The sequence below is a fragment of the Natator depressus genome, chromosome 28, assembly GCF_965152275.1.
Source record: "Natator depressus isolate rNatDep1 chromosome 28, rNatDep2.hap1, whole genome shotgun sequence".
Lineage (NCBI taxonomy): Eukaryota > Metazoa > Chordata > Testudines > Cheloniidae > Natator > Natator depressus.
The window spans coordinates 924,662-938,112 of record NC_134261.1 but is presented as its reverse complement, the minus strand read 5'-3'; the positions used below and the strand labels follow the sequence as shown (position 1 = coordinate 938,112).

At 66.5% G+C, this 13,451-nt stretch overlaps 1 protein-coding gene across 2 annotated transcripts; it reads right to left on the bottom strand.

The window, feature by feature from the left end:
* Nucleotides 1-1,597: 1,597 nt before the first annotated feature.
* Nucleotides 1,598-10,372, bottom strand: RNF167 (ring finger protein 167). Of its 2 annotated transcripts, none has more exons than XM_074941165.1 (10): nt 10,199-10,372; nt 7,777-7,911; nt 7,576-7,656; nt 7,016-7,138; nt 6,619-6,706; nt 6,165-6,255; nt 5,459-5,564; nt 5,053-5,146; nt 2,307-2,387; nt 1,598-2,170 (listed from the first exon to the last, which is right to left on the bottom strand). In XM_074941165.1, the coding sequence occupies exons 2-10, from the start codon at nt 7,867-7,869 to the stop codon at nt 1,857-1,859; spliced, it is 1,071 nt and encodes a 356-aa protein (XP_074797266.1). In that variant the 5' UTR covers nt 7,870-7,911; nt 10,199-10,372; the 3' UTR covers nt 1,598-1,856. The 2 variants fall into 2 exon arrangements, with proteins under 2 accessions (XP_074797266.1, XP_074797267.1); XM_074941166.1 differs by having other exon boundaries at nt 7,777-7,888.
* Nucleotides 10,373-13,451: the final 3,079 nt, after the last annotated feature.

The window sequence follows — 13,451 nt, the reverse complement described above, 5'->3', positions numbered from 1 at the left end:
CTGGTTTCCCCCTCCCAGCTGTGTACGGTGCTTGAGGCAGGGGGGTCTGCGCAGCCCCAGTTGTGCAAGGTTGGCAGGGGGGCTGGGCTGGGCCTGGCCTGGGGGGAGCCCCCAGCTGAGCGGCTCCAGACCTTCCTGGACTGAAGAACCTCGTTGCTGCCAACGAAGAAGTCGTCTTAAACACCCTGCCCTGCGCCCGCTGCGTGTGAGCGAGCCACCCAGGAGCGCGTGTCTGACCTGCATCCAGTTGAGTCCTTCCCCCCCGCCCCCATCCACTGGGGCTGGCTCTGAAACAGTGCCCCCCCAGTCGCAGCCCCTCCGGACTCCGGCACTGCGGGACGAAAGGGGGTTACCTACAGTGTGCTGGGGGGAGGGGGGCGATGGTGTGTGCAGCATGTCTCTGCCTTGCACCCAGCCCGGCCCCCTGCCCAGTGCACACGACCCCAAAGAGGCACCAGTCAATACAGGGCAAGTATCTTTTATTCGAAGAGGTGCCCTGACCTGCCAGGCGTGCCCTGGGTGCTGCTGACCCCGGGGTGCCTGGCGTGACCCACCCCACAATTGGTTAAAAAAAGCAGCCAAGGAATGAGCTCCAGTAAACCCCCCCTGGGGGTTATGGGTCATAGTGTGAAGGGAACAGGCCCCATGGGCTGGGGCAGGGACAGACAGACAAGGTGTTAATGGTCCATAAGACCCCCTGGGGGGCTAAAAGCACAAACAGGAGGAGGGCAGTGGCACCCCCCCATTTTGGTCCAGGACTCTGCAGAGTGAAGGTGGGGGGGAACCATGCTGCACCCCCAGTTAAGTCACACCTGCAAATCAAAAGCAGGAGCTGGGGTCGGGCTGGCCCCTGGGGCTAAGAAGGAAGGGCTGAAATGGCTCTCAGGTTAAAGGGGGGTGTGGCGGAGACAGGGGAGCCCTGCAGGAGGGGGGGCCCATGACGCTAAAGGAAAGCAGTCCCTGCCCCCTGCTAGCCTCCTAACCGGGGAGGTAGCCACTGGGGGCAAGGACAGGTCTGGCTTTAGTCCATCCTGCCTGGGGGCTTCAGCAGGACAGACTCCTGAGCCAGACAGATGGGCTATACCCCATGGAATTATAGGTACCCCCCCCCCCGGCATATGGTAGCCAAAGCTTCCCACTGCTCCCAGGGTACAGCCACATTCTTCTAGCCTAGAGTGGGGGCCAGCGTGGTCTCTACCCCCCCTCCTCCCTGCTCTCTGCCCTAGAAAGAGTGGGCCTGCCCCTGCGTCCTGCTGCGGGACCATGAAATGGGGCAAGGGGGCAGTGGCAGCTGGCCAAAGCCCCCTCTCCCTAATCCCAACAGCTGGTGCGAAGTGGGGCGGGTGCCCCCAGGGGGAGGCCAGGAGCAGGGCCCAGGCCCAGGCAGGAATGTCACCTGGCCACAGTGTTTACACCCAGCCGGCTGCTGAGCCCCGGAGGGGGGAAGGGTGGCTGGTTTCTTCAGGGCTGTGTGCTTCCCCCTCCCCCCCGCTGAGAACCCAGGAGTCCTGGCTTCTGCTCCCACCCCCACTGCCCCTGCTCTAACCCACCAGCCCCCACTCCCCTCTGGGACAGGGGAGAGAATCCATCTCCTCCCATGCCCCTCATACCCCGAGCTGTGCCCCCAAGCCCCCCCACCGTCCTGCAAAGCCCTGACACCCTGTGTCCCACAGCCTTGGCACGTAATCGATCCCCCGGGGCAGGGCTGCAGGTCCGAAGGGAAGCTGGGGGTCACCCCAGTCCCACAGGAAGGGGGTCCAAGCCTGGATCCCTGGCAGGGGCCCCTGTTTTGTGCACAGTTTAAAATACAAAGAAAGCTTGGGGGTAGAGGCCCCCTGGGGAGTCCGTCCGGGGGGTCAGACAAGAATGCTGTCCCCCAGGCCGTCAGGGGGCTGCCCCTGGGGGGTGGCCAGGGGCCCCTCCTCAGAGCCTTCCTGGCCGGAGGGCGGGCCCCGCGCCTCGGCCATGCTGCCGAAGGAGGGGGTGCTGGCAGTGGAGGAGGGGCCCAGCAGTGGGGTTCGCTCCGAGTGGGGCTCCTCCTCCTCGCCCCGCTGGTGGCCCTCGCCCTCCGAGTCTGAGTCCTCGGCCGTCCGCAGCACACGCTGCTTGCACACCGGGCAGGTCTTCTTGGTCTGCGTCAGCCAGGGGTCCACGCACCGGCAGTGATAGGCTGGGGGAGGGGGACGGCAGTTACACCCCGCCACCAGGAGTGGAACCCAGGCGTCCTGGCTCCCAGCCCCTCCCTGCTCTAAACCCCCAGCCCCCCTCCCCTCCCAGAGCCGGAGGGAGAACCCAGGCGTCCTCACCGTGGGCACAGGGCAGGATCCGCAGCCGGTCTCCCTCCTCGTACTCATCCAGACAGATGGCGCAGACGTCATACTCGTCCCCTGGCAGAGAGACGGGAGGGAGCCGTTAGCCCTGACATATGGGGGAAACTGAGGCACAGGGAGGGGGTGGGACCAGGGCAAGCTCATACAGTGAGAGGATAACAGCCCTGCATCCCGGGAGTCCTGGCTCCCAGCCCCCTCTGCTCCGACCCACCAGGCCCCGCTCCTCTCCCCGAGCTGGGGAGAGAACCCAGGAGTCCTGGGGACAGGTCTAGAATTGTGCTTAGTCTGTTGGGACTTAGGAGCAATGAAAGAGGTGGCCGCATCTCAGCGCCGGGCGAGGGGGTCCCTGTGTCACCAGCCGCCCCGCCCCGCCCCAGAGGTGGCTGCATCTCAGGGCCAGGCAAGGGGTCCCCATGTCACCCGCTGCCCTGCCCCAGAGGTGGCTGCATCTCAGTGCTGGATGAGGGGTCCCTGTGTATCCCGCCGCCCCGCCCCAGAGGAGGCTGCATTGGATGACAGAGGGCTGGGACCCAAGGCCCATTTCAGCTCCAGGGCTCGAGCGTCTCAGCGAAAACAGGAAGCTCCGGCTCCCGCCCCAGCGCCTGCCCGGGAGGGGAAGCGGTCAGAGGGGGCTGCGGAGTAAACCCAGCCGCTCCGGCTCAAGCCCTTATAAGGTAAATGCGAGCGCTCCCCTATCGCTTCCTCCCCTGGCGCTTACTCAACCCGAGAGCGCCCCGCTCAGCCGCCCCGCCAGGCGGTGAAACGGCTGCAACAGCTCCCTGGGAAGCAGGACGCCTGGGTTCTGCTGACAGCTTGAGGGGGAGGGGGAGACTGAGGGCTAGAACCTGGGAGCCAGGACTCCTCGGTTCTCTCACCAGTTCTGGGAGGGATCTGGGGGCTGGGGGCTAGAAGGGAGGGGGCTGAGAGCCAGGAGGTATTTTTTGCCTCCCTGCCCCCTTCTAATGGCAGAAATAGAACCCAGGAATCCTGGCTCCCAGCTCCCCCTACTCTAACCCACCAGGCCCCACTCTCCTCCCACAGCCAGGGAGAGAACCCAGGTGTCCTGGCTCCCAGCCCCTCCCTAGTCTAACCCGCCAGGCCCCACTCCCCTCCCAGAGCCGGGAGAGAACCCAGGAGTGCTGGCTCCCAGCCCCCCCTGCTCTGGCCCACCAGCCCCCACTCCCCTCCCAGAGCCAGGAGAGAACCCAGGAGTCCGGGCTCCCAGGCCCCCCTGCTCTAACCCTGGAGGCTGGGCAAGGGCTGGCAGCAGCAGGAAGCCAGAGCCACAAGCATCAGCCAGGGAAGCCCCCGCCCCATTCCCCCCACCACAGGGAACCCGCAGCAGCTGGATCTGGAGGGCAGAGATCCAAGACTTGGGGGGGCCGGCGAGGAAACCTGCCCCTGACTCCTGCCTGCCCAGGGCCCCCCAGAGACTGTGGGGAGCTCAGTCCATGGGGGACGGGGGGCTCCCACAGCCCGGGGAGGGGGTGGGTGTCTCAGCATCGGGGACTGGAGCCAGCAGGGCAGGCTGACCCCAGAGTGCCCCCCCCCCTCCCCGGCCTGACAGCCTGGGGAAACATTTCACAGCCATGAGGTGACAAGTCCTCAGTCACTGCGGTTAGCGCCCCCCCACTCCAGAGCTGGGACAGGGCTGAACCGGCTGCTGCAGCAGGGGGAGAGAACCCAGGCGTCCTGGCTCCCAGCCCCCCCTGCTCTAACCCCCAGCCCCCACTCCCCTTCCAGAGCCGGGGAGAGAACCCAGGCATCCTGGCTCCCAGAGTGTGAGCCTGCAGTGAGCATGCAAGGAATCCCAGCCCGGGTTTGACACAGGGGAAAGTGGGTGACTCGGGGGTCCCCCAAAACACGCAGTAGATATGTGAGCCCAGAGGCTGCAAAGGGGGCTGGGAGCTGAGGCGGGGGCGTACTGGGGGGCGGGGGAAAACGCTCAGAGCCGGTCTCACACCCTCGGTCACAGCCGCTCGCTCCCCGGCCTGACGCCTCCCCGCTTGGGGTTTGGCTGCTGGAAGCCGGACACGGGGCGATTGACCCCCCCCACCTGCCTCGCACGGAACCTGGGACTTTCCAGCGTCCCGTGCTGGGGCTCAGACAGGCACCCCACATCTGTGGAGGAACCCACAGCCCCCAGCTTCCCCTCTCCTGCACCCACAAGGGGGCACCCTTGGACCCCTCCCGGCTGCCTCCCAGCTGGAGGGATTGTTCCTTTGATCTGCCCCCTCCCCATAGTGTGAGGGGACGGGATCTGGTGGCCGGCCGGCCCCGCCTTGGGATCCAAAAGGGGCTGCGGAAGGACAGACTGCCATGGGGCAGGGGGCCCCTCTGCTGGGGAGAGGCCGTACTGCAGCCTGGATGGGTGAGGGGCAGTTTTGGGCTGGGCTGGGCTGGGGGACGTCCCAGCATGCAGTGCTCTGCTCCCATTATGCCCACTGCATGCTGGGAAGGGCCCTGCCCTGCCACCCGAGAGGCCATCCCTGGGGTGGGGGTGCCAGGATAAAGAGGGCTCAGGGCCAGCCCCAAGACCCCCCCATGCTGCGGCCACCTCTAGGGACCGGCTTAGGCCTCCTGCTGGGACATTGGGGGCCCTGCCCGCCCGGGGAGAGGCCCCCGCCGCTGAGCCCCCTGCACACAGCACCCCCTAGCGCCGCTCTGGGGCATTGGGGGCAGCCCTGACTCCCAGAGGGGGGGCCCCCTGGGGGCCAGTTACCTTTCTGATACTTGTGGACAGGGATTTTCCTCAGCTGATCCTTCGAGAGCCGGTGACGCCGCAGCCTCTTCCGGTGCTGCACACAGCGTACGATCTGCCAGCCAGACCGGGGGGGTGAGGCGGTTCCAAGACTTCCCAGACCCCCATCTAACCCCCTAGCCCCCGCTCCCCTCCCAGAGCCGGGGAGAGAACCCAGGAGTCCTGGCTCCCAGCCGCCCCTGCTCTAACCCACCGGCCCCCGCTCCCCTCCCAGAGTCGGGGAGAGAACCCAGGAGTCCTGGCTCTCCCGCCCCACCCCCGGCTCTAACCCACCAGCCCCCGCTCCCCTCCCAGAGCCGGGGAGAGAACCCAGGAGTCCTGGCTCTCCCGCCCCTTGCCCCGCACAGTGCGGTGGGACGTCACTCACCAGGATGGTGCACATCACGGCGATGATGATGCCGACCACGCCGGTGAAGGGGATGAGGTAATAGCCCAGCGGGAAAATGTACTCAGGGATCAGGATAATGTGTGCGCTGGGGGACCGGAGACAGTGGGGTCAGTCAGGGTGGAGATGCTGGCCACTAGCCCCCACTCTGCCTCCAGACCAGAACCCAGGCGTCCTGGCTCCCACCCCCCGCTCTAACCCACCAGCCCCCACTGCGCTCCCAGAGCCAGGGAGAGAACCCAGGAGTCCTGGCTCCCAGCCCCCCCTGCTCTAACCCACCAGCCCCCACTGCCCTCCCAGAGCCGGGGAGAGAACCCAGGAGTCCTGGCTCCCAGCCCCCCCTGCTCTAACCCACCAGCCCCCACCCCCCTCCCAGAGCCAGGGAGAGAACCCAGGAGTCCTGGCTCCCAGCCCCCCCTGCTCTAACCCACCAGCCCCCACTCCCCTCCCTACTGATGGAGCACCTGGGGGGCACCCAGGGAAAGCAAGGTACGCCACGCCCGTCTGTCCCGTGGGTGACACACCACATGCGCTCCGAGCGGGGGGCCTGGCCCCCGCTGGGATTCCTCCAGGCTCGGGGGCTGTGGTGGGGACAGGAGGAAGATGGGGGTCTCCCATGGCTCAAGGCGTTTCTCTGCAGGGGGCCCAGGCCCCACAGCGCCCCCCCCGCAGGCGGGCAGGTGCCTACCCCTTCTCATAGCTGAACTTGGAGCGCAGGTAGTCGGAGGCTGTCTCCCCCACGAAGACCGACGGGATAGCGATTTGCTCCCGAATCCTCTCTGTGGGGCAGAGAGATGGCAGAGGGGCTCAGCCAGGCCCACAGAGAACTTCTTGACCCACACCCGGGGGACGTTAACCCCTCAGGCAGTGGGTTCGCTCTGCCAGAGCTCCCCCGGGGGGGAGGTGGGCGGCGTGGGGACCCCAGCAGCAGGGGAGGTGGACCGGGCGGATCCTGGCAGTGGGGGGAGCCAATTGGGGGCGGAGAGCGGGAGTCTCACTCCTGCACCCCTGCTGGTAGGAGCTGCCACAATCCAGCCTGCACATGGGGGGCGGAGTGCCTCCCTGGGGAGCCCTGAGAGTAACCCCCCCATGCCAGAACTTGGGGGCGGAGCCTAGGGAAAGCCCCTCCCCTGCCCACTCACCATCATTCCAGGCCATGTTGAGCAGTTTGTCGGAGCCCGTGTTATGCACCACGGCGGCGTCGAACCCGGCCTGCTGTGCGTGCAACACCTAGAGGGGGGTGCGGGGGACAGGTCAGGGGGGGCAGCGCCCTCCCGCAGCCAGGGAGAGAACCCAGGAGTCCTGGCTCCTGGCCCCCCGGCCCTAACCCCCCAGCCCCAGTCCCCTCCCAGAGCTGGGGGAGAACCCAGGAGTCCTGAGCTCAGCAGATGTGTGAGAAGGGCTATCAGACCTCGTGGTTCAGGGCACAACCTGGGTGGGAGGTCAGGACAGGATCTGTCTGGAGGTCCCGTCTTTGGGCTGGGCTCCCCCACGGCTGCCCCCCAGCTCCCCGTCACTGCCCCCCGAGACCTCCCCCACCTTGATGTCGAAGTTGCATTCGTATCTGCGAATAAGGGCGATGAACCGGGTGGCGTTGCTGGAGTCCGGGGGCCCCTCGATGGGCTGACAGGCGTTGGTGGGCTTGGCCTCCACCAGGTAGCCCTGGAGCAAAGCAGGACATCTGAGTCAGTACCACACAGGCCTGCAGCCAGGCAGGATAAACCGAGAAGAGAACCCAGGAATCCTGGCTCCCAGCCCCCCTGCTTTGACCCACCAGCCCCACTCCCCTCCCAGAGCCGGGGAGAGAACCCAGGAGTCCTGGCTCTCAGGGCCCCCCCCCCCGCTCTAACCCACTGGACCCCACTCCCCCCCCAGAGCCGGGGAGAGAACCCAGGCATCCTGGAGCCCCCCTGCTCTAACTCACCAGTCCCCACTCCTCTCCCAGAGCCGGGCAGAGAACCCAGGAGTCCTGGCTCTCAGGCCCTCCCCTGCTCTAACCCACTGGACCCCACTCCCCTCCCAGAGCTGGGGTGAGGCTCCAGGCATCCTGGAGCCCCCCTGCTCTGACCACCAGACCGCTGGATCTTGCGGCTACGCACCACGAGTCCTTCCCTGGGCAGCAGGGCCCCGAAGAGGGCGGGCAGGTCTGAGAAGTCCATGCTGGCATTGTGATCCCTCACCTGTCGGGACGGGGAGAAGGATCAGGCTGGCAGGAGAGAGGCTCCGGTTCCCCCCCATTCTGGGGTCCCTGCCCCCACACTCTCCCCCCTCCCCCCGGGGCCCGGCCCTCGGCCACTCACCGCGTGGATGTAGGCGTCCGCCGGGGGCAGCAGCAGGCAGGTGCGGAGCAGGAGGGCCGCGACGGGGCTGGGGAAGGCGCGCTCGGGCCACATCCTGGCGGCCGGCGGAGCCCTGCAAGGGGGAGAGGCGGGAGCCTGGCGGGGGAGAGCCGGCACGCACCCCCCTGTCAGAGACCGTCCCTGCCCCGAAGACCTTCCACAACACGGGGCGTGAGGGGAAACTGAGGCCAGAGGGGCAGGGTGGCCAGGCCCGGTCAGGCCCCGTTGGGAGTCTCGGATCTGCCCCCCCGCATCGCGTCCCCGGAGGGCAGCTGCCGGATTGGCAGCAGCCTGTTTGCCCGGAGAGACGGCCCCGGGGCTCGCAGCCGGGACAAAGGGCCCTTTGAGCGCCCACGAGGCAGCGCTGTGGCAGGCAGACGTGAGGCGGGCACTGGCAGTGAGGTAAGCGGGGGCCCCGATCCCAGCTGGGGTCCATCGGCCGTCGCTCCTCCTCTAACCCACTAGATCCCACTCCCCTCCGGGACAGAACCCAGGAGTCCTGGCTCCCACCCCCCCTGCTCTAACCCACCAGCCCCCTCTCCCCTCCCAGAGCCGGGGAGGGGCCCCAGGAGCCCTGGCTCCCAGCCCCCTCTAACCGCTAAACACCACTCCCTCTTGATGAAATGGCACAACGCGGGGGCCCCGATCTCGGCCGGAAGGTGGGGTCAGCGCAGGGCCCGGCCCCCCAGGGGCCCTGCACTCAGCTGGAGGGAGGTGCGGGGAGCCCTGCCCGAACAGGTCTGGGCGTGGACCGGAGGCCGACGCTCTTGGTCTCCTGGCCCAGGCTGGGAGGCGCTTGGCTCAGCCCAGCTGCGGGTGCAGCGGCCTGGCTGCCAGGAGCCTCCCCGTGCCAGCGGCACTGAACCATGGAGCAAAGTTCAGGGGCGCTGACGGGGTAATGGCCAAGAGCGGGAACGAAGAGCTGGCTGGGAAGTGGGCAGGGCCAGGACTGGGGGGGAATTTCCCAGCTGGCACCCGGGTGACATGAGTTGGGAGGGTCTCAGTCCAGTTCTAAGATTGGGGACTGCAGCGAGATTGGGGTCCCCCAGGCGGTCGGGCATCGGAGGCACACGGGGCTGTCCCTACTCTGAAAGCTTACAAGCTAACTAAGCGAGACGGACGATGGGTGGGGAAGGGAAACCGAGGCACGGAGGTGCTGGGACTTGCCTAGCAGGTCAGTGGCCGAGCTGGGAACAGAATCTGGGCGTCCCAAGTCTCAGGCCGTGCCCGCTAGCCCATGCTGCCAGTCTGAGGGCTGAAGGGGTCATGCAAACTGAGCCCCTTTTCCCTACACCAGGGCACGAGTGTGAGGGGAGCCGTGTGTGTGGGGAGCCATGGGACCAGGGAGCTGCTTCAGGACTGCCCTCAATCAGTGCTGAGATGCAGCCACCTCTGGGGCGGGGCAGCGGGTGACACGGGGACCCCTCGCCCGGCACTGAGATGCGCCCACCTCTGGGGCGGGGCGGCAGGTGACACGCGGACCCCTCACCTGGCGCTGAGACGCGGCCACCTCTGGGGCGGGGCGGCGGGTGACACGGGGACCCCTCGCCTGGCGCTGAGACGCGGCCACCTCTGGGGCGGGGCGGCGGGTGACACGGGGACCCCTCGCCTGGCGCTGAGACGCGGCCACCTCTGGGGCGGGGCGGCGGGTGACACGGGAACCCCTCGCGCGGCGCTGAGAAGCGGCCACCTCTGGGGAGGGGCGGCAGGTGACACGGGGACCCCTCGCCCAGCATGTGGCCACCTCTGGGGCAGGGCGGTGGGTGACACGGGGACCCCTCGCCCGGCACTCAGATGCGGCCACCTCTGGGGCGGGGCGGCGGGTAACACGTGGACCCCTCGCCCGGCACTGAGATGTGGCCACCTCTGGGGCGGGGCGGCGGGTGACACGGGGACCCCTCGTCCGGCGCTGAGATGCGGCCATCTCTGGGGCGGGCAGCAGGTGACACGGGGACCCCTCGCCCGGCATGCGGCCACTCTGGGGTAGGGCGGCGGGTGACACGGGGACCCCTCGCCCGGCACTGAGATGTGGCCACCTCTGGGGCGGGGCGGCGGGTGACACAGGGACCCCTCGCCCGGCACTGAGATGCAGCCACCTCTGGGGCAGGGCGGTGGGTGACACGGGGCGCTGAGATGCACCCTTGGCATTACCCCCCTGTTCTGGCTGGACCGAGTATGGTTTCCTCTGTCTGAGCCCCCAGTCCCCACAGGACCCCCTCCCCAAAGGGAGATCCCAAAACCCTGCAGCACCCCCTCCCCAGATGGGGGGATCCCTTCTATCAGTCTCCCCTCCTCAGCATCCCCCCTCTCCTTTCAGCCCCCCTCCCCAGCAGCACCCCCTTATCTAGGGGGTGTCTAAGTGGGGGGCCACCCCCGCACTGACCTGCTCTGGCTGGCTGGGGGTGCCTCCCCTGGTCAGTGCTGGCTCATGGAGGCGCAGAGGGTCTGTCCCCTGGAGCAGGGCTGAGTCAGGAACAGGGGTCCCCCTCTGGCTGGGGGGGGGTCTCCTCTCTGGCTCCTTCTGTTTACAACTCTCCTCTCGGGAACATGGGAGGTACAAGCTCTCGCGAGAGGAGGAGGAGCAGCCCTTCCTCCCCTCCCTCCCCCGCAGTAACCCGGACGCCTGGGTTCTTTTCCTGGCTCTGGGAGGGGAGTGGGGGCTGGTGGGTTAGAGCAGGGGGGACTGGGAGCCCGGACTCCTGGGTTCTCTCCCCGGCTCTGGGAGGGCAGTGGGGGCTGGGGGGTTAGAGCAGTGGGGGCGGGGAGCCCGGACTCCTGGGTTCCCTCCCCAGTTCTGGGAGGGGAAAGGGGGCTGGTGGGTGAGAGCAGGGGGGGCTGGGAGCCAGGACTCCTGGGTTCTCTCCCTGGCTCTGGGAGGGGAAGGGGGGCTGGTGGGTGAGAGCAGGGGGGCTGGGAGCCAGGACTCCTGGGTTCTCTCCCTGGCTCTGGGAGGGGAAGGGGGGCTGGGGGGTTAGAGCAATGGGGGCGGGGAGCCCGGACTCCTGAGTTCTCTCCCTGGCTCTGGGAGGGGAGTAGAGGGTGTGGGAGCCAGGACTCCTGGGTTCCATCTGGAACTCTGCAACTAACTTGCTCTGTCCCTGCCCGGTGCCTCGGTTTCCCCCCAGCCCTGGGCCGGGCGAGGGCACAGTTGTGTCCCTCCGGGGCTGAGATGCTCCTGGGCCTGGCCAGGTCACCCCGGGGCCGGGCTGCGTGGGGCCTTGTAGGACAGGCCCCGCCCCGCGAGTGCAGCCGGGCTGGGGTTCCCCATGGAGCCCGATTGGAGTGCCTGGCACTCGGGGATGCCCCGGGCCCCCCTGGTTTAACCGGGGCCGCTCCCTCTCGGCACGTCCTAGGCCCCGGCCCAGGGAGTCAGGTGGTCCTTATCTCAGACCGGGGAGGTCTGGACAGCACCCGGCACAATGGGGAGCCCCTGATCTCAGATATGGGGTCAGCATGTCACCTGGCACAATGTGGGGGCCCTGTGCAGTGCCTGGCACCCCAATCTTGGATGGGGAGGTCTGTGCAGTGCCTGGCAGCATGGGGGAACCCCAATCTCAGGGGGTGGGGTCTGTGCAGTGCCTGGCAGCATGGGGGAACCCCAATCTCGGGGGGCGGGGTCTGTGCAGTGCCTGGCAGCATGGGGGAACCCCAATCTCGGATGGAGGGTCTGTGCAGTGCCTGGCACCACGGGGAACCCCAATCTCGGATGGAGGGTCTGTGCAGTGCCTGGCACCACGGGGACCCCAATCTCTGATGGAGGGTCTGTGCAGTGCCTGGCACCACGGGGGACCCCAATCTCGGATGGAGGGTCTGTGCAGTGCCTGGCACCAGAACTGGGTTACACAGGACAACTGGGTTACACAGGACTCCTGGGTTCTCTTCCTGGCCCTGGGAAAGGAGTGGGATCTAGTGGGTTAGAGCAGGGCGGCTGGGAGCCACGACTCCTGGGTTCTGTCCCCAGCTTGGGGTTGTGGGGGTCTAGTGGTTAAACCCCTATCTCGGATGAAGGGTCTGTGCAGTGCCTGGCACCACGGGGGACCCCAATCTGGGATAGAGGGTCTGTGCAGTACCTGGCACCACGGGGGACCCCAATCTCGGATGGGGGGGGAGGGCGGGGGGGTCTGTGCAGTGCCTGGCACAGCAGCGGCAGGTTTTCCGTTTGGTGTATTTTTCTTGTGCGTGTGTGTCGTGGTCGGAGTTGCTGGGCACGGAGCGCACCGGGGCCGGGCCTCCTCTGTTCTCACCGGCATTTGTGGTCAGGGTCTCTCTTGAGCGGAGCCGATCTGTTTATTTGTTGCTAGAGCAGCAGACTGGATACGCTCAGCCCAGGCCCGCTGTATCATCAAACCCCTGCCGATCTCTAAGCGGGATCCGTTGCGCTGGGTACGGGCTGTACGAATGCCTGCAGGGATTTCAGGGCTGCTGCATGGTGATTTTACGTGTTGTCTTGCGGGTCATTTGATTTCATCCAGGCTGCCCAAGCCCTGGGGTTTGCAAGGCCACTTAGAAAAACACGCCAAGCTTATTGGGCAGAGCGTGAAAAAAACAGATACCACGGTGTGACGGACTCACGGACACCTTGGAAAAACTCGAGTGCCGTGGGGCTGCTGGTGTGCTGAGATCACGTCCTGTCTGGTATTGTCTCATTGTTTTCCCTGCCTGTCCGATGCCGTCTGTTCTCTCTCGTCCGAGACATAGGCTGGGAGCTGTGACGGAGCGGGACTGTTCTTAATGTTTCCTCTGAATAGTGTGGGGGTGCCTCAGTTTCCCCTAGGCAGTTCTTAAGTATCTAGGGGGTGGGATAAGGGTGTATGATCCTTGCAGAGCCCTAGAGGGCAGGTGTGGGCAGGGGTCTGGACACAGAGAATGGCCGACACCCTGTTTCCTGGCCACGGATGGCCTGGCCCTTCCCCGCTGTAAGGTGAGAGCTAAAGGGTTGGAGAACAAAGGAATCCGGTGACCTCCTGGCCCGGGAAAGGGACAAAGCCCAGAGGAGGAGGGGCTGGAGAGAGTTTCAGTTTGGGGCTGGCTGGGGACATAGAGTGAAGGGCAGACGGGGTTGTCTGGCTCACGGCCCCCCAAAATGGACCCGGCTGAGGGGTCCTGTTCTCTGCACCTACAAGCTCTGTGTTAGACCATGTTCCTGTCGTCTAATAAACCTTCTGTGTTACTGGCTGGCTGAGAGTCCCGTCTGACTGCGGAGTTGGGGTGCAGGACCCTCTGGCTTCCCGAGGACCCCTCCTGGGCAGACTGACTGGGGGAAGCGCACGGAGGGGCAGAGGAGGCTGAAGGCTCCGAGGTCAGACCCAGGAAGGTGGAAGCCGGGTGAGCTGTGTGTCCTGGAGACAGGCTGCTCACAGAAAGGAGACTTCCCCAGAGTCCTGCCTGGCTTCATGGGGAGCAGTTCCAGAGCATCGCCCAGGGACTCTGTGACAACCGGTGGCAGCGGTGGGATGTACTGCACCCCGTGGATAGCGCTTCCTGCAGTAAGTGATGGGGGAGCAGTAAAACGAAGGGGGATTGACGAGGACCAGGCGTGCTGAAGGCTCAGAGAGAAGCGGTTTCGGGGGGCGGTTAACCCCTGGGAGTGTGTGACCAGCGAGAAGGACTGTGCAGTAATGGGGTCCCCCTGGGGA